This window comes from Centruroides vittatus, unplaced genomic scaffold (assembly GCF_030686945.1).
Source record: "Centruroides vittatus isolate TY-2023 unplaced genomic scaffold, ASM3068694v2 contig_370, whole genome shotgun sequence".
Classification (NCBI taxonomy): domain Eukaryota; kingdom Metazoa; phylum Arthropoda; class Arachnida; order Scorpiones; family Buthidae; genus Centruroides; species Centruroides vittatus.
Genome location: NW_027122193.1, coordinates 2,045,940 through 2,066,995, shown reverse-complemented (window position 1 = coordinate 2,066,995; position 21,056 = coordinate 2,045,940). Strand labels below are relative to the sequence as shown.

Here is a 21,056-nt window from a genome sequence, read left to right as displayed (position 1 = left end):
CCACACCAACCGAAGAAATAATGCCAAGAATTGCTTTTGAATAAGTAAATCTCTTAGATGTAGCACATAAATTTATACAAAATGGAGGTCGCCCGACTCATTGTAAATTGTTACAACTGGGAGTTTCTTTTACAGCTTTAAAATTTCCTTTAATGTTTTAGATAAAAAATTTAAAATTGTTAAAAAGTTTTCTCTCACTCGAAACGACTTTTATTTTTTATTTATTTTTTTCCCCTTTTAAATCCAAGAATAATATGTATATATACGTATTAAAAAAAATAATACTGCGTATAACTTATTCATCGAGCGCCGCGTTTAATCGACGATCCACCATTTTGGATCGATTGAATCGATGTAAAGATCGATCAGTTTCGACTCGGTTTAAAGGAATAATTAAAATTGCATTATTTTTTTTTGTTAATAAATTAATATTAAGAATTACATTTTATTCGTGTAAATCGATCATATTCATTACTCGAAAAGTACAGTAATATTAAAAATAATTTGTATATTATTATTTATAAACAAAAATAGAATAAAAATTAAAGTTTTACGTATTTATATCTTTGGTTTTTCCGGAATTACCAAGAAACAACGAGAAAAAGACGAGCAACAGAGCTTACTAGGTGTACAGTAAAGTAAAGCGAAGAAGTATCCATACAGGGGAAAAGATTTCTACAATATCAAATACATAAAAACTCATTAAATATATATATATATATAATTTAAAATATACATAAATATATACGTAAAAATTCATTACTTGAAGATTTATTTTAATTTTTAACAAAAACAAACCCCTGGAAAGTAATTTTAATGTATTAAAATATACGAGAAAAATGCCACAAAATAGAAATCAACGTATAAAAGATTTTTTTAAAGAGACAAAGAAAGAAGGGAAAAAGAAAAGAGAGGAAGAAGAAGAAGAAGAAGAAAAAAAGAGAAAAATTTGGTAATTTCCATGTATTTCCATTTAAGACGGAAAGAAGGAAGTAGAAAGAAGAGATGGAAGAAAAAGAGAGGGAGAAAGAACATGCCCAGCACAATAATTAAGTGTACTAAACATGTTAATTTATTTGCATTTTGAAGTAGAGCAGATGCCTTCTATTCCGGAGCAATCATTAAACAATAGCACTAAACCGCAGATGATACTTTTGCAAATACAGAAATGGGATTGCGCAATCATTAGTGCTACCATTAACCGAACAATTTGGTTAATCGAACAATTCTCTTAGATGCGGATCCACAATAATTTTATTATTTAAAATTGTCAAAGCGCTACTTTTAAGTACTACACTACACGCATTGTATATATATCAACCCCAAAAACTACAGGCCTATATATTTAAAAAGTAAATCGCTACTGTAAATATTTATATACTTTTTATCTAACAATAAGAATATAGGCCTATGTATATATATATATAAATTGTTTTAAAGGAAACAAACAAGTGTTTTCGTTGCTATAGAATCTTATAAGAGAATTTAAAACCTGACAGACAAACTTACGTCCGAAGCGCAATTTCATTGATTCGGATTAGTGTTTTGATAACCTAATTGAATTTGTATACGATTTCGTAAACAAGAACAAACAGCGGGAGGGGGGAAATATCGATTTTTTAAACAATAAAATATGTAAAATTTCGTATTGTTCGTTTAAACACCGAAAGTCGTATAAGAATTCGAGGATAGCGTGTGCGGTAGAAGAATATGTAAAGTAGGTTATACATAGTTATACAGTGTATATATAACGTTTGACGAATTTATTTGATAATTATTGCTTTGTAAGGAAGAAGATAAGTGAATTCGTTTAGGGAATTTGTCACCGATATTGATTGAAGTTAAGGAAAACATAGCATAAATTACGTAATGGGCGAAAAATCGATTTTTTTTGTAAATTATATACGTCGCCGCTGGAAAAAATATACGAAAAAATGTGCTTAAATGTAGGTAAAATATTGGAATTTGTAAGGGAAAAAAAGTAGTTTTAGTTGTTGGAAGTAGTTTGGGGTGCGAAAAGAAAGTATTTATCGGACGGAGGGCAATTTGGAAACGCGTTTGGAGATTGGGACGAGTCGCGAGTGATCAATGTTAAGAAAATTTGGGCATGTCCAGGGGTCGAAAGCGAAGATCGATGCGAGAGAGGCGAGCTATTGCAGTGACACACTTCACGTCGTGTGTACACAAGCGGCGCGCCTTGTATTTGAATGAAAAACATGTGAATTACCCGTCATAGTGTATCCACTTTGCAGGGCACGACGACTCGCAGCGCCAGAATCCCCCGGGATAGCAGAAGGCCCGACTCGTGCATTCTGATTCGCGTCGTAGTAGCACGCAAGCGCTATACGGGGGTTAAATAGATCGACGCATGCGCCCTCCGGCTCCTGGTATCAGATGTTTCAACATGGCGGCGGTGCCCAGACTCTGTTGTTCTCGGCCAGGCAGTAATTGTGGCCAAAATGGTATCCGATTGCTCGGCAGTGATACGAAAACGGAAGATAAGAGAGAAGCGGACACTTTGCTGGACATCTGTGCCAAAGTGGTGGCTCTCCACATTCCTTTTCAGAGGATAGAGGAGAGGTACAGTCGTATACCGGAGCCTGTACAGAAAAGGATAATCTATTGGTCATTTCCACGTAACGAGGCAGACATATGTATGTATTCGTCGCTGTCCAGTGAAAATAGTGGATGTAGTGATTATCAGAAATTACCGTTTTATCGTGGACTAAGGTTATACGAAACTGGCAGTGTGGATAACGTCCTACAAGTCGGTAAGTAACGTGCGCGATGCCTCGCTGTCGAACAAAGGAGGGGGATGCCGTTCATCAGTCGAAACCCGGGGGTACCTGGGCGAGTCACGGGCGTGCTAGCCGCAGGCACCACTGCACGCATCGGCAGGCCATACCCTTGGGAGGGGCACGCTACTTTTAGTCTTTGTGTCGCCCCGAATCTTAGTTTGTCCCGAAACGTAACCGGTGAAGTGGGCGGAATTTATTGTTTTTGTTATTGTTTACGGGTGTCGTCGGTTACGCATTGTTTTCGCTCGCACTTTGCCTAGCATCGGCGGACCTAATCCACCGGTCTTGACATACCGAGACTGCGAACAATATGGCATTGTCGTAGGCGGGGTTTAACTTTGAGCGCGTAATCAATACGGCACCAGCCACTACTTATCCCGTGTAGTGTAGTGTCGGTAAATGAATGTTGGCAGCCGTTGGGGGTAAAGGAAGATAGAACGTTTGCCAATTTCTCGTTGGGGACAGAGTGATGATTCCGGAGAGAAGACGACTGGAACAGACTTGACATCACGTGGTGTGTCGATCGAGGAAAGGGGACAGAGAGCGTGGTAAAATGAGAAGTGTTTCCTGTGTGATCGGTAACCCTAACTTGACTGGTTGGCTCCAGTGAATTGAGATAGTTTTTCTATGGCGGTTACAGAAACACTAGAACCAGTTGTCGAACCCGTTTTTAAACCTTATTTGTTTGGCAACCAACCAGATATATATACATTTCGGAATATCGAGTTCGCATCGATTTTTTCAATTAAAACTATTCAATAATTAAATATCTATCCCCACTTTTCTTATATAAACCTCTTACTTTATAAAACATTTAAAAACCTTTACTCGTTATAAGAAAAATGCCATTTTTCTTCTACTATTTAGTGGCATCTTGCCAAAATCTCACTAATTAGAAATTTAGGAATGAGAACAAATTGTGAATAGTGAGCGTATCGTTAGGCAATAATAAAATACTTTAGTAATAGCCTGTAAAGTAAACAAGCTCGTAACGATCATGTGGATAAACGTTTGTTTACATTTGTCAAATGACTCGCCCCCCAACACAATTGTAGCTTTTGTAAATTATATTATAAAACACCATATCGGATAAGGCATTTTTACTTGCAGTTTTTAGTTGAATGAACTCGTCCTGAATGCAGGCTACTCTGGACGAAACAGTTGCTTTTGTTTGACCTTGAAAACAAGCTGAAATTTCTCTTGACAGGTTCGTACAAGGACGCGCATCTCGATTGACCTTACTCTTCTCCCTTTTATCTCTGCGTGGTTCCCATTTTTCTCACACAGGAACCAATATCATCGAAGGTATTAACAATTACTCATTATTCCCAACGCGTAGCGATTGTCATAAGGCTACAAATAAAAAGAAATACGCTCAAGTTTCTAAAAAATCTCTACGTCTACCCCAAAATAGAACCAGTTAAAATTCTTCCCCCATTTTTTATCTCGTTAGTTAGTCTATTTTTTAAAATTTATTTATATAAATATGTGGTGTGTGTGTGTCTAGTTTTTATCGAAAAAATTTATATCCCACTTGGGGCAATTACCTAAGCTATTTTTACTATTCTTGGGCTGTTTTATCTATTATTTTCAATAAGCCTTTATCGATAAATGATCTTAAGTCGAGGAAAATGATATTCTTATTAATTTTATTTTTAAAAATCGCCGATGAAAAAGGATATATTTGCCTTTTCTTTTCGTTGTATGTAGTTGGATAGATATAATATGGATTGTAGAACAGCCTTAATTCGATTGTCTCGCAGTTTATCATTAGTGTGTTGCGAAATATTGGATTTATCGTGGAAAACTTGTGATTAAAACACTCGAAGTAGCGAATAATATTTATTTATTTTTTTCTACCCGAGGCAATTTCCACAATTACATAAAAAAGAATGCTGGAAAGCTATCCGAACGTGGAACGAAGGCAGATTCTCCTCCATTCGAGGCCACCTTGTATCAATGTTGACCTTCATTTTGCACAGCGTTGTCGTTAGAAAATCGTTTTAGTGTTGTCTTTTTTTTATTTGCTGTGATTGTCTTTTTTTTCTTTTTTTGATTCTCATTTGTCCCAAGCCACTTTCCCTCATCGGGTTCGCTGCCAATAACTGTAACCTAGCAACGCCAGTTGGGTTTAGTTGAAGTTCCAGGAGGGAATAGTCTGTCTGGGAGGGGAATGCCCGTTATTTATTGATAACGTGCATACAGCTTGGACGGATGAATAAATGGAAAAGGTCATGAATAAACGATCGTCTCTGTTTAAAAAATGTAGTTTGATGAATAAACCAGTCGTCCATGTGCTTTGCCTCTCTGCCCCTTCCAAACTGGTAATGCAACGGGGGAGGCTTGTTAGATGCGCATGCTCCCTGTTAAGCGCATACTTTCCCTCATCGTAAGGTCACAGTTTATAGTTGTCACTCGAAGAATCGTCCCTTCAGGTGACAGCTTTAAGGTAATGCGATTTCCAATCTCTGGCACTAATATCCATTCGGGCATATTGTTTTACTGCATTGGTGTTGTATGTTTAATTTATCCTCGTGTATTGGACTTTAATGCATTCCGTTCCCCCGAGTACAGAATGTGCCATCCATTTATTTTGATTGTGTCACATAATTTCATAATTTATTGAGCATTTGTAGCCTATAGATAGGACCTAAGTTTCTGTCATTACCCCATAATTTGCAGAAAAAATTACCTGCAGGGTATCTCGGTTCTTGAACTAACCATGTCTTTGCCTGCTTAGAATAGTAATAAAACCTGACTTTCTACATATAAATGATGCTATAATGTCATTCCATTTATTTAGCGTTGAGTAAATGCCTGAGAGTCTAATTAGAATTGTCACCGCTTAAAATATTTGTTTTCGTACCTATTAATAATTCTCCTCACCATACCACACTACTATTTTTCATACCAACTTTTCAAATCTCATACATACAACTTGCCATTTTCGAAATAAAAACCGGATGGCTCCGAGTAAAACTTACAGAAATAAAAATAAAAAAATAAATACCTTCGCAAACAGGCTTTCAAATTCGGGCTTGACACCACCCGCTTTTTTCTTTCGACGATTCCAAAATCTAAACCTCAAACTTTTGCGAAATAAAAATAAATAAATAATCTCGCAAAGGACAATATATCATATAAAATAAGGACAATCAACCCTACGCACGTGTGTCACTTGTTTGGCACATCTGGTCCCGTGTTGTGCACGTGTCTTAACAATTAAAGTATGTTTTCACTATGCGTAATATACATTTACGATCCTCTTAATTTGATTTTAGATAAAATTACGATGGCATTTTTTTTCCCCTCGAAATAGCGCTCCAGAAAGAAGTAAGATGGTTGGCATTTGCAACAATGTTCCTACTTACACGAAGGACTCGTAAATAAGTGGGATTGTTAGATATTTATAGGTATCGGTTGGAACCATTAAATAGAAGAATTGGTATAGAGTAAGAAAAGACAATTTGACCTATTTCTATAAGAAAACTTTCTTCTAGTTTTGCGGTTTGACAGTCGATGACCTGCAGAGGAACAGCAACTTTACTCTGAGCAAAGACAGCTGCTACGTTCTCTCTCTCTCTTTCTCCACTACTTCTGTAATTTGTTCACTTTTATTACACGTATAAATCTTTCTGACAACTGCTACTTTTTCACTGTCGTTCCAACATGCTGCCCGCATCAACTCGCTTGACTTTCACGCATTACCTCAAGAGACCGTAATCCTTGTTGCAAATCTTTAATACTAACAGATGTAAATGTTTACGACGTCAACAATTAAACATTTAAGACATTTTTTTTTAATGTATATATTTTATAAATTAACCGTGTTTATAAGGTTTCGATCTTTATCTGTTGCAAGAAGAGCAGTTTCAAGGTTGAAATTTATGGTTTACTCCTCCTTACCTCTTATGCTATCTCCTCTGTATAAACAATGTACGTCATCTGCTCTCGAAAAACTTTTTCTTTTGTTTGAAAACAGAAATTTTTATTGCTTTTCGTGGGATTTTGTTTTTAAAAAATGTATTTTTTCTTCTTCTTCTTACCTTTAAATCGCGTAAATGTATATATAAACACACAAACACACGCTTCATTGATGCATTAATGAGTGCTACGAAATCACGTGTCCTCGTTACAAAATTATTGTTTAACAATTAACGAATAATTTTCAAATTAAAATTTTAACTAAATTAACCTTTAAATTAATTGTAATTTCCAATTTATTATCTAAATTTGGTATACTTGGACCTTCTGAACTAGGAAATTTTTATTTTTACTTACCGAATTACCTGTTAATTCGAGTTGGAAACAATACCAAATTCGAATTGACTCATTTTAATTTAAAAAAAAAAAATTTAATTATTTAAATTTTACTAACTTAAAATATATATTTTGAAAGCTTTGTAGCTTATTTAACCTTGGTTTACTGTTAATGTAATCAGTTTGTTATAGATTGTAATAAAGGAAAAAACATGTTTTGAAGCATGAATTTCTATAGAAATTGATAATATAATTAATATTATTTATATAATAATATACTCTAATCGAATTTACTAAAATTTAATTGAGATAATTGTCGAGTTAGTGTACCGATAGATGCTTCTGTGTTCCAATATATTGTGGCCAATGCCTTCTTTGCTTTCATTTCCGTGAATAAATATAATTTTCACTTTATTAAGTATAATTAGACACATTTAAATTTTAAATTTAAGCAATTTCGTTTCAAATAAAGCCTTAAAATATTATACAAAAATACAAAATTGTCGTGAAAGTCATCCATTGAAGAAAATAATAATAATAATAATATCTCCTAGGTCAGCTGTTTAAAATCAGGATAATGTAATTTCAGATTTGTTTCCTTATATAAATTAGCCTCGACAATTAAAGTCTCATGGCATTAATTTGTATCTGAGGCTTTACCGAAACAATCTTCTTCCCGTCCTTCTCCTCATTATTAAGGTTAAGTAACAATTATTTCTCGCCTTTCCCAACCCAGATGCTACTTAGTCGTTGGTGTGGTTTTCCGTTAGATTATATGAAATAATTTTGAAATTATTCTAATTAAAATGGCTCATCCTTTCTTCCTTCCATAGATTATTTTTCTTCCCAGAAAAAAACAAAATAAATAAATGCAGCTGCCGGAAATGGTATATAAAATCGCAACTCTTCCCGAGTTATCTGCCATTATACCATATTTTCTTTTTTTTAAATAATACAGAACATAAAATTACCATTAAACAATATCGACGTATACTCGATTTACTAATTTCTCTTGTTGTTAATAAGTTATTACGCTAATTCTGTATGGAAATATCGGTTTCAATACATAAAATTGCCATTAAACAACAATAATGTAGTTTCAATTCAATGATTTTTCCCACTCTTTTAATAAGCAATATAACAATTTTCCGTGAGAATATCAATTTCAATACATAAAATTGTCATTAAGTAACAATAATGTGGGTTCGATTCGCTAATTTTTCTTTCAATTAATAAGCTGTGTACCAATCTCTTCCATTTTCATCATATAAAATTACTATTAAACAATAACAATAGAAATACCTTTTATTAATAATCTGTATTGCCAATTTCTCGTGAAAAATATCATTTTCAATACATAAAATTACCATTAAATGATAGTAGCAGAAGTTAAACTCTATTAATTTTTCTTACTATTATGTAAATTTTCATAAGGATTGTTTTATTGCATAAAATTACCATTAAATAATGCAGATACGGGTCCATTCTATCGAGTTTTATTACTATTAATAAACTACCATGCTAATTTATCACGAAAAATGTTAACGTTAGTGTATAAAATTGCCATCAAACAATAATGTATAGGCCCATTATTAATGTCTCTGTGTTAATTTTCCTATAACAGTACTAATTTTTAGTGGTCTTTTCTTCAAAATACCATTATGTACGTTAAAAATTAATCACACGCGAAGCCATAACTTCACGAGAAAAAAAAGATGTCTTCGAATTTCCTTACGTAAATTATATATACGTCACTCTATCTCGATTATACAGTATCTGATTAATTTAAATTGATAATAATTAATTTTTCAATGGGTTATAATTAAAACAATAGCGGATTATTATTTTTTTTCTAGTATATTTTTTAAGTCGTTATTGTGAAAAGACATCCCGATTGTCCATTGCCAGTAGATGATGATGAAAGGAAGGGTTGGCAGCTGATGATGGCGTCATTGGTTCAACGGGTCAATCAACTCTTCACAGTCAGTGTGAGAGAGAAAGCAAAGATATATAGGACGACAGGAAGTTGGAGAAACAAGGTCAAGGGTGATAGCGACTTCCGTTTTGACCGTCGCCTGCTGGCCGACTTTACATCCAACTCTATACAGATGTATAATACAGTTCAGTCTAGTGACGTTCCCTTATATACTGTATTGTGATTCAGCCGTCGTTACTACAACTTTTATATAACACATATTTCGTCCGGAATGCGATTAAATTTATAGATAGGAGGAGAGCCAGTCGGCAAATTAAGTAATTAGAAAGTTAAGGAGAGCCGTGGGACGCATTTTGCATTTTTAACACAGGCTTTATGTATATGTTCATTCGTCAGGCTGTATGTATACCCTTTTATGGCTGTTAGCAAAATATAAAATGAAATTTTATATTCAGATTCCTCGGCCCGGGTCGGTCTGGATTGGTAGACAGACCGACGAGTGGCGCACTACACAAAAATCGATTTGTCATGTGGTGGTGTGTGGCAACGAAAAATCGCTTCGCGTCAGGTTGATTTGTAATCTATGTAAATCTCTTTGTATGGATGACCAAAAACCCTTTTATTCTCACCTTTATACTGAAATTTCTTTTGTTAAAATAGTAAATATATATATATACATATACATAAATAAATCTCGATTTTACACAGTGCAATTCTCGAATTCCTTTAAAAAAAAAAATCTCGATCCTGAATGCTGTTGGCATTTCCACAAAAATTCTGTAAAATGTCACGGATTTTCTTTCTTTTTTCGTTCGATAACTCATTTACATTTCTAGCCAATTTTCAACATCTTTTTTCCTACCTTCTTCTGTATGTATTCGTTGTGCGGTAATGTTAAATTAAACTCTGGAAATTCACACATATTTCGGTCCAAAAATAGTAATTTTATATACATATATATATATAGCATTATAACTCGATTCGTGAAGGAGCGTATCACGTTATTCGGTAACTAGTAATTAAGATAAGTAAGTGATTTGCAGTAGCGTCAAATCTCCCTTTCTTTTATTTAAAAAAAGAAAAAAAATGATTTTGTGATGACTTATATAAAATTCAGTGTCAGCGAGATGGAACAATAACGTCACACTCTATTCCGTATCGTAGCTTTTGCAACAGTGTCGAGCCACCTTGATATACTTATCTCTACAATGCAGTGCCGTTCTCTTTATCTGCATTGCGAGACCCGCCAGGTGTTCTGATAGGCTACCTGTCACGAATACAATAGTTTTATTCTTGTTTGTAAATCTCACTTTTACAATCACGTTCCACTCATTCTTTCACGTATGCATTCCATCTTCATACATAAAAAGTTTTTTTTTTTCCTTTCTTTCTTTATTTAGTTGAATCGAAGCAGATGATGGAGCCTCGCTTGTTAGTGTCGAAGTGCGAAAGAGGTGCTGAGATAAGAGCGAGCGCACACACAAACTCACGCAGACACACACACACATAGACACATCAATAGACGAGTAAGTTACGTCAATAACCCGTTGTTACGTCAGAAGAGAAGGATTAGGAAGATAACTGATGACTAATACAGTTGTTAGGAAGGTAGTTCAATTGCATTCAATGATAAGTCGATATTTTGAAGTAACCGGGTGGCCATTACTTCGTTTTTTTAACATCAAATTCGACCCTTCCGTAAAAAAAAACTTTCGGTTTGTTTAGTTAATAATACACTTTTAAAGTTACAATATCCGAAACCAATATTGTACTTTTGTTATGGAGAAAACTGTTAAAATTCTAGATCGATATTATTCTCTATATTTTTTATTTTTTGAATATATTAATGTTTTAAAAGTATACAATATAATGATTTATTCGCTTGGTTTACAAAGGAAGAACACATTTTAATTTGTATAATTTAGTAAAATATATTGTAGGCTATATTTTTAATTCCAAATTTCCTGATGCTTCTAACTTGGTGGGTTCAATTTAATAAATTAAAACGAAATAGCCGATCTGTAAATCAGTTTCCTGATTATTATTATGTTATTATAGACTTGGGTTTTTTCTGTGATGATATCATCACTTTCAGTATCATAAATCGTTCCATTTCTGTAATGAAATCGACGTTTTTCAAAAATTTCTAGAAGGATTTTCAAGAATTTAAATTGTGAAATTGACAAATCAACTGAATTTTAACTCTAGATTTAGAAATAAACGATTAATAAAATTCTGGAATAATTCGAATTCTCAAGAATATAGATTATAGAATAAAAAAGTGGTCATATAATTAGTTACTTCTCTATGCTGGTTGCGGGTTCAATTATTATAGAATAAACAATTGATATGGATTGTCATACATATAAATTGTGGAATAGATAAATTAATTTTGGAATAAATTGTAAATTTGTAAATTTTCCACCAATTTAATTCTAGAATAAACAATTAGTATGAATTTTCTAGTATGTAAATTCTAGAATTACAAAGTTATTTCTCAAGAATATTAAAGTAAAAATGCAGTAGCTCTTTGGATTTTATTCCATAATATCAATATCAATATCAATTTTCAAGAATATAAAAATTCTAGAATAAATGGAAACTGCAGATTTTAAAAAGATAAATATTGGGGAAACTGATGATGATGATAGTCTTCAATAGTTAAATGTTCATGAAATTTTATTTAGCTTATTAATAATTGCCAAAAAGAAATTTTATAAATTGTTCTTATAAATTCCAAAAGTAAAGTTTGATTTAATTAGAAAAATATTTCAATCTTCTCGACAGTAAAATTGGTATAAAGATGGCAAACAGTGATTGAATAGGTTTGTCTGTCTGTAGTGATTCTTTGTAAACTCGGTAAGCTTCGTTTAAGTATAGAAAACTTCCAAATATCTCGAGTATTCTTTATTGAATATTTAAGGAATGAATAAGAAAAATTCTTTTCAATATTTAAGTATCGAGTACTATAAAAAAAGAAATTCTTATTATTATTATTTTTTTTGTATAGAAAAACTTTAAAATTCTGATGATATCAATTTATTTTCTTCTACTTTAATATTAAAAAATTTATTCAACTTTTTTAAAATAATATTTTGTTTAAAAATATTATAGATAGAAAAATCCCAAATTCTATGATATAAATTTAAAATCAGTATTAATAAATCTGTTGGAGATTAGAAATGATCTTGAATTGATCTAGAATTTAATTCACTTGATCTTGTTTTTTTTATTATTAATATATATATATATATATATATAATATAGGTTATATATTTATTTATGTAAATGTAAATTTATTCTTTTTATTTAAAAAAAAATAAATTTGTGAATATAAAACAAGTTTTTTGGTTTAAAACATTCATGAAAATCAAATGAAATGCAAAGAATTCCCTTTTAAATTATTAAATTATGAATATATATTTTTTAAAATTAATTGATAGAAGGATTTTTTATATTTTTAAATAAAAAAAAGTCATGCCAGGGTTTTAAGTTTATCAAAATTTTAAAAATAAATATGATTACAACAGCTTTATTTTTTTCTTTAAAATTCATGTTATTATTATTATTTATATACTGTCAAATTTTACATGTTTAATAATTTAAACATTTTTAACGTTTAAAATACATATTCTGTTTTTTTAAAATATATATATATATATGTATTTTTTGAAGGTATATGTTATTTATTCATGAGCATCTATAAAATTTTTCGATAGTTATCCATAGATTTATCATACTGATTCATGGAAATATTGCGTTATTCTTGAATATTTTCTTAAAAAAAAAATAATCGATCCCGAGCCGATTACATTGAGACTAATAAATCAGTAATTCGAAATCCCCAAACGCCATTTTTTAGCTTGGAAAATTATTCAAAAAAAACAATTTATTCATTCCTATTGGTCGAATTTGAATTTCTATATTATTACGTCACATTCTCTATTGGTTTCAATTTGAATTTCTATATCAATACGTCATATTAATACGCAAGAAGCATCCTTCAACGTTATTGGTTTATTTTCGAATTCTCACGAATCGTCCGAGCGCGAGATCACTTAAAATTATCATACGAATTGAAACGAATTATCTAAATATATTTAAAATATTCATTTTAACTAAAGAATTATTTTCGTAAATCGAATACGTTCGATATTTCGAACCGAAAAAAAAAAGAAAAAAATTTGAATTTTTGGAAAACAGTGCCTCCATCTTGTGGTTAAATATAAAATCGTCGAAAGATGTGATTCGTAAAAGTAATTTAATTTATCCATTTTGTTCGAAGATTTCGTCATTTCCTCGGCTTATTTCGCGAAATATCAAAGGAAGACCGAAACAAATGGTAAATTAAATAAAAAAAATAAATAAATAGATAAATAAGGAACGATAACGTTACGCGTTAGTTATTTCGTAACAAATCGCTATTACTTTATGACGTAGTATTTTAATTTTTATTTTAATTTTGAATCGATATAAGGAATTATAAGTGTTTATAACGCGTAACAGGAAGTTTTTCGGGACTCATTCACACCTCTCGTTTCTCAGAACTTTCCTCTTGACGTCAATCGACTCGCCCGCTTTGTTATCATGGTAACGGGATTTCAAATTAAAGCGCAGTCGCAGAAAATCAAACCACGTGTGAGGAAACCACGTGGTAAAATAGGATTTACAGTAAATCGTCAATGGATCGAGATAATTACTTTAAAGGAGTTTTAAAATATTCTTAACTTTTATTAACGATCAGAACGTGAGAAGAACATTTACTAGTTGATTATAATTAGAAAACATTACCAAAAAAATAAAAAATACTAATAAATTTATTATCATTATATTTCTGGTTAAATTATTCAAGTTTATCATTTTAAATCTAAGATTTATCGTTAGTGTTTTTTAAAGCATAAATTAATCAAGTTTACTGTAGAGTTTAATATATTTTCTCACGTTTAATGCTCGAAAATATAAAGAAATTCTCTTTATAAAAACTTTATTTAAATTTATTTTCACTGAAGTGATAAACAAGCAGCAGCAGCAGCAGCAGCAGCAGCAGCAACAACAACAACAACAACATAAAAAGTTATTTAAGTAAATAAACATGATATTTAGTCAATAAAATATTTAATATTATTAAAACACAGCGCTTAATTTAATATTGTATTAAGAAAGCTATTTTGTTTATTTTTCTGTAGGTATCATTTTAAAAAAAATTTAAATAAATAGATTTGATTCGTATACTTTAAACACAAAATTTAGTTTTTTTTTAAAATGTTTTTAGCCATTTTTTTAGATTAAATCGTTATTTTATATTAGGAAATGTTATCTTTTTTATGTTAGAAAGTCAGAAAATAGCTTCAATACATTATTTCTATAGCTGTAAATAATTCACATATAAATAATGAATATAGATGTAGAATAATTCAAATAAATAATCATTAAATGCTTTTGATTAAAGACATATTCTCCCAGTTCTTTATTAATTTTAAATAAGCAGATGCGTGCTTATCATCCATAAAACAAGGAAGGGACTAAATAAATGGCAAGTTTATGTCATACCCTTTTATAAATTATTAAGCAGGAGTGTATTATTATGATAATGAAAGAAATATATTAGGAATTAATTATAAAATTTCCTTAAAATTTAAAACTATTTTTAATTATTATACAATTTTATTTATCTTTACTGCCATGATGTTTATTAAGTCGTAGGTTTATTAGATCATCATTAAATTTGAGCGGAAATGAAATCATCGTGTTGTTAAGTATGTTTGATGAAGAGACCCTCCGAATTGGTTCCCATGTCCAGCATTTGCTAGATCTGTCACACACTGTGTCATTACCTTAATATAGCTTTTGTTTCCGTTCTTCTCATTGTCCTTGCTACTTCCTGCGAGACCTTAAACGACGTTAACTCCTTGAGTTTTGTAGCATATGAATTGATGAACATCTGTTTTTTTATATGCCGATAAATTCCTATTAATAGCTCAAATTTTCGGTTTTTTATACACACCATCCTTACAGTAATTGATTCGATAATTACTTTACTTATAAAAAAAATTACAGAATGTTTATTTTAAACAACGGTATATTGTTACGACGTGGCTTTTTTTTATGATTTCGAAGCAGTAACATATTTTCATTTAGTCCTAAATGGGTTGCTACACATCATTGGAGTCACCGGAAACCTGGTGTTCCAACCTGCTGACTTGAGGTGTGTGAACTTTTTTCTCTGTGTCGAGTACCTCTTTCTCCATTGGTCAATTTATTATAAGGTCAAAGACTACACGGTAAACCACATTGTTTTCACTCGTTATCAGGATGTTGCAAACATTCAAGATATTTCAGAAGTTAATGGTGTTTCTGTTGAATGAACATGATGTAAAAATTTATCTCGTCTTTCTTTACGACAAAAGAAAAATCTATTTAATTGGAAATTTTCAAGTTTTAATTCCTTTCAAAATAATAAGAATTTAATCAATTGACGGATAAAAGAACGTTGGGTAGTTTGACATAAGCAGGATTGATTGAAGGAATATGAGATTTGAGATTCGTTTTCCCTGTCTCTCGGCTATTGATCACTGTTTGTCTGGTCCTCTGAAAGAAAACTGAAAGTGTTCCTAAATGTGGGACAAATGCTTAGATTTATATATATATATATATTTTATCCTAATTATCTTCAAAACATCGCGTTTTTCTAAATATTTCCGACGAAAATCGATGTTGTTTTCAATTTCTAAATTGAAGTAATACAAGAGGTGGAATATATCTTTATTGTAAATTCAGAAATCAGCAGGATAGCTATACAAAACATTATTTTGTTAGAGGTGGAAAGCATTCATTTCAAGATGTGGGAACCAGGTGGGTTGACTCGAAACGCCCGGGTGGAGAGGTACAAATACCAGATGTTGTACTCAGAAGCCGTTGTTAGTCAAATGGTAGGAAGTCTTCTACTACCCACAATAATGGTCCGGTATGGCCAAAGATATTGATTCCGTGAAATTGATCCTCTCGGCGCAAACATCAAAAATATTTTTGTAAGAAAAAAAAATATTTCCCTTCACTAAAGACGAGATATAGTTTATATATATATATATATTTATAAAAAAAAATCTTCCATACTTTATCCATTTTAACAAAGCTTTTATCTGCTTACAACAGCATCCTGAATTATAATCGTGATTCACCTGTCAGAACATATTGTCAGATTTCTGAAGATTTTAAGCTTAACTTCAAAAAACTATGGCATTAAGGTTAAATAATTTATTTATTTTTTTACAATATTTCCCTCCTAGAAATCGATCCGACGCCTTTAGAGCAAATTGTATCGACTAGTTACATTGAAAATATTCTACTAAAGGTATATAATTTTCTATAAAATTATATTTATAGAAAAATGAAAGGATAGATTCTTCATATATTTTGAATATCGATTGATTTCTTTTTTTTTTTTTCTTTTCCCGAGTTTTTACAATCAAGTTTTGTTTTGTGATTACGTGGCAATCGATCTCTCTCTTTCTCTCCAACTGACCCTGGAACCATTAGAGTCACTGCTGCCTCGCATTAAAGTCGAATTTATAGAAGGTCCTAATTGTGTATCAGAAAAAGAAGAATTTATTATTATTCTACGGCGTAGCGAAGAAAAATCTCTTATACATTTATCGAAAAATAAGCAAATTGAATATCCTTACGTACTGTATAATGGCATTAAAATGCAAAAGTATTTTTTTTTAACTGTAAAAAAAATGAAGAGAAAAAAAAGAAAGTGAAATCACGACAATTTAACTCATAATCGATAAACTAAATACTAAAAAATGCAGTTACTGAATCTATAGATAAACCCGCATGGGTGGATTCTGGAAAAAATCCCAACTCCTCCCTCATCTTTTCATTAACGGAGTTAGACCAGGCGTCAAACTGAGATATATATATATATATATATAAAATTTTTTTTTAAATTTGTATTTGTTAGAATAAAGAAGAAAAGGTATTTAAAAAATAGATATACGTGTTATCTAAATTAAAAAAAATCATAAAATAATACCATCAGTTCTTAAAAATTTCAGACGCTTTTATTGATTTAACCATTCTGCATCGAGTTTCAACAAATGACACTTTAATACGAAACGGATTTAAAAATTTCGACATTTTTTTTTTTAAAGTAAAGGAGAAGCCTGAGACCATAAAGATCACCATTTTCTATGCCAAAGAAGGATGACCTTTAAAAGGTCACTTAACCTTTCTCGATTGTTTTCGATCCGTGTTAAAAATCGATCGGTTATTTTCGATTATTATAAACGTAAACCACGAATTTAACAATAATTAAATAAATAAATAAATATAAAAAAATGAAAGTTTATCGTAGTAAACATGAAAATATTAATGCGTGTGTTTAGAGGAGGTGAAAGGACGACTGACAAGTTACGTACTGTGACGTCATCGGCTGACGTCAGGGCTTGGCAAGTCGCCAGAGAACGGCTATTAGTTACGTGATAAAACACCTGTCACATCGCACATCGGAACAACCCAGACTGAGGTTATTCAGTGTAAGTTACCGTTATGTTCTCGATAGCTCACATTTTGTTTGCTTTAAGAGAATTCACTTGGAAATAAAAATTAGATACGAACACATTCAACAGATTAAAAAAATAAAAATATTATATACAAGATGTTTTTTTTAGTTCAATAAGTAGTGATTTTTCCCACGATTTCTGTGTGTGTGTGTGTGTGTGTGTGTGCGCGCGCGCTGTTCTCCATCCTCCGAATGTTAAATATTTTCCTCCCTGTAATCGCGTTAAAAATATCTTATGTTTAATTGAATTAACACCATTATCATATTTGCAATTTTGATTTCGCTTTCTTTTTTTTTATTCTTAAATGATGATAAATTTAGTATTATTATTATTATTATTTTGCTTCGACTCGAATGATCTTGGATTTCCCGGATTTTGATCGTTGATTAATTGTTTTTTTTCTCCTTTCTCCTTCTTCTCCTCCTGCTCTTTATTTTATTTTTTCAAGTTACATTTCGCATCTTCCATATTATTTCAAGCTAACGATAACAATTGTTGCTGATTTTCTCCCTTTTTTAAAGTTAAATATTACCAATAGATTGTATAGATTTGGTCTACACATATTTTAGTATATAAATTAAATACAATTTAAACTAAATTTGTGCAACTTACCTTACGACGGGTTTTCCAATTATAGGTCGTAAGGGCGAGGGGGTGTATTGTAATTTGCTCAAACTTAAAGCACACAATGGCATTTATAATTAGAATATTTTGGATATATTTAAAAATATATTTTATAACCACCGGATTCATTTATACGCGGGTACAAACAAACACAGAATTTTATATCTAATTATAAAATTAATCGATTGCTAAAATCGGAAGTAAGTTTATCTTCTATGGCTCGAAATTCCTAAACGACGGGATTCGAAATCTAAGATTTAAATCGAAAAGTTAATTAATATTTAAAATTCTAATGAGTTTACATTAGATTCAATAGGATAGAGACAACAAGATTTTTCGTAGAATTAGTAGAAAAATTTTTGTTTTAAATGTTAAAGGTCGGAAGAGACGAATTTTAATTGATAATCTAATGAAATTCGAGTCAGTAAATAACGCCATGTTCATTCTTTCTTTTATATAACGCGGCGTTAATTTGGTGTAATATTTAATCGTTTTATATATATATATATATATTATGCTAGTGATTAATTGATAATTTCCATATTTTTCAATTATGACAAGTCATTTTTACTTTTACTCCATTCTTTTTTTACGTGAGAATGAGTAACAATTTCGTATCTACTCGCATAAATTACTATATTAAGAGATGTTATCGGATTAATTCTCAAAATGATTTTATGTCTTTTTTCTTTTGTATAATGCTCTGGTTCACGTTCCCAGAATAGAAAATTGAAAGACTAAAGACTAAAATTTGTTGTTGAAAGGTTAAAGGAGTTAATGGTTATCTCAACATTAATTAAAGTGATGTCTGGTAACCGTCTCCTTCCGTTCCCATCACAACTACCAAATTATAAAAGGTTAGAGAGAGAGAGAGAGAGAGGGAAACGAATTTAAGAAAATTAAACATTTTATAGTCTCCACTAATGTCATTTAGTGTAATCTTTCGAATAAAAATGTATTAGACATTGACGCTGATTCATTTACAATATAAATTCATAAAGGTACAATTATTTTTTTGTATATTTTAAGAGTACTTTTATAGCTAACGACGAGACGTATCAATGTGTAAATCCTTATTATTAATTGTGACTTTTGTAGTTTAGTAAATGGAAAGAAACACGGGCACGTGTTGGTTAACGTTTCGCAATGTTACTGTTTAAACTAAAGTAATTGGAGGGACCATTTCGAATGAAAAATTTGCTAACATTTAGCGAGAAACACGCTTTTTCGATTAGGAGAATGTGTTAATCGTGAGATGGAATATTGAACATGTTCTTTAAATAATGTCACTCCCTGTAACTAAGTGTTGAGCAACCAAGCACAGAGGACACAAAGGTCGATTATTATTATTTTATTTTTTTTCCCCTATTTAATCACTTTATTACCTTGAGATTAAATATCCATACAGTCGCAATATAAATGAGAATTTAAAAAAAACGATTAAATATTGTGTAGAACGCTGTTAAATTCGTTAAAATGAAAGTTCTTCAACCGTCTTTCGGTACTCGATTCCACTCGTTATCGGGAATACCGTTTAGGGGTCCGCGATCTACCCGTTGGTTAACTAGTTAAACAAATCGTTTATACGAGATAATTAGCTTAATATACGCATACACATCAAAGAAATTTGTTACGGTTCGTCTAACGATGCTGCGTTTAGCGTAATATCGAATTATTATATTAAATTTAAAGTAAAATAATGGGTATAAAGTGCATGTAAAATGTCTTGATTACTGATATTATACTAAACAATAGACTATAGAATTGAGTAAAAGTCAAATTAACATATAAAATAAATATTATTAGATTGAATAACTTAGTTTATTTCCTTAATAAATTAATAAAATAATTATATTAAATATTATTAAAAGTAGCAAGGTTATTCATGGTAATACCTAAAGAAAAAAAATAAAATTATTATTTATTATTATTATTATTATTTTAAAAAAATATATATTCATAAACTGTAAATTCTGCATGAAATTCTGGCTTGTGTGTCCTTGAAGTGTTCTTAGAAAATTATTTATGTACTTTTTATTTTATTTTTTAAATAATCACATCCTTTCCGATTATATTTCTCAATTATTACTTCTAAAAAAATGAGAGATAGAAACTGGAACAATAAATAATTTTTACTTGTCTTTATAATGATAATTTATATAATAATGATTCGGTATGGTACGATCTCCTGGGTTTATTCTTCAATTCTATTGAGTCAGTACGGAGAAGAAAGAGTTGATCATTAACCATCTTGTAGACCAGTTTCAAAGATGATCATATCATTTATCAAATTCTTTAAATAAAATAAAATATGAATACGATAAAGCAAAAAAAAATAAGTAATTATCACGGTTATCGTTGTCGGAATCACCGTTTTGGCTTTTCTTTCTTAAATAATTTAAGAACATAACACATCTTTACTGTCATTGTTTCTATATCTTTTATCATTCCAATTCTCAAAATGACTAATTTAATCATTTCATATTCTTTATTAAGCCTCTAGAGTTTTAAATTTCTAAAAAAAACCAAGTTTTTACCCTAATATTTTAAATAGGAATATGTTATCTCTTCTATAGATTCATATAGAATGATGATTTATGCGATTAGCTATATCAAAGTACTGTATGTTTGAAATTAGATATAGCTAACGGAAAACTGATTTTTAAAAAATAGTTTATATCTTAAAACTACTCAAATATTCAAACTAATAGTAATTTCTTAAAATAAAATGAGTAATTATTATGGTTATCATTGTCAGTATCATTATGCTTTGGTTTTTTTTATGAAAATGATTTAACGCATAACACATCTTTAATTTCATTGTTTTTTATATATCTTTTATCATTTTTATCTTCAAAATGATTATTAATTTAG

The 21,056-nt window shown here is 30.6% G+C and overlaps 1 protein-coding gene across 1 annotated transcript in view; it reads left to right on the top strand.

Moving 5' to 3' along the window:
• The first annotated feature begins 2,396 nt into the window (after positions 1 to 2,396).
• The window catches only part of LOC136975302 (zinc finger SWIM domain-containing protein 5-like), a 128,927-nt gene continuing 110,267 nt past the window's right edge, over positions 2,397 to 21,056 (top strand). The window contains 1 exon segment of the mRNA XM_067270348.1: positions 2,397 to 2,771. Within this exon segment, the coding sequence (XP_067126449.1) occupies positions 2,405 to 2,771 (367 nt within the window). The 5' untranslated portion in view covers positions 2,397 to 2,404.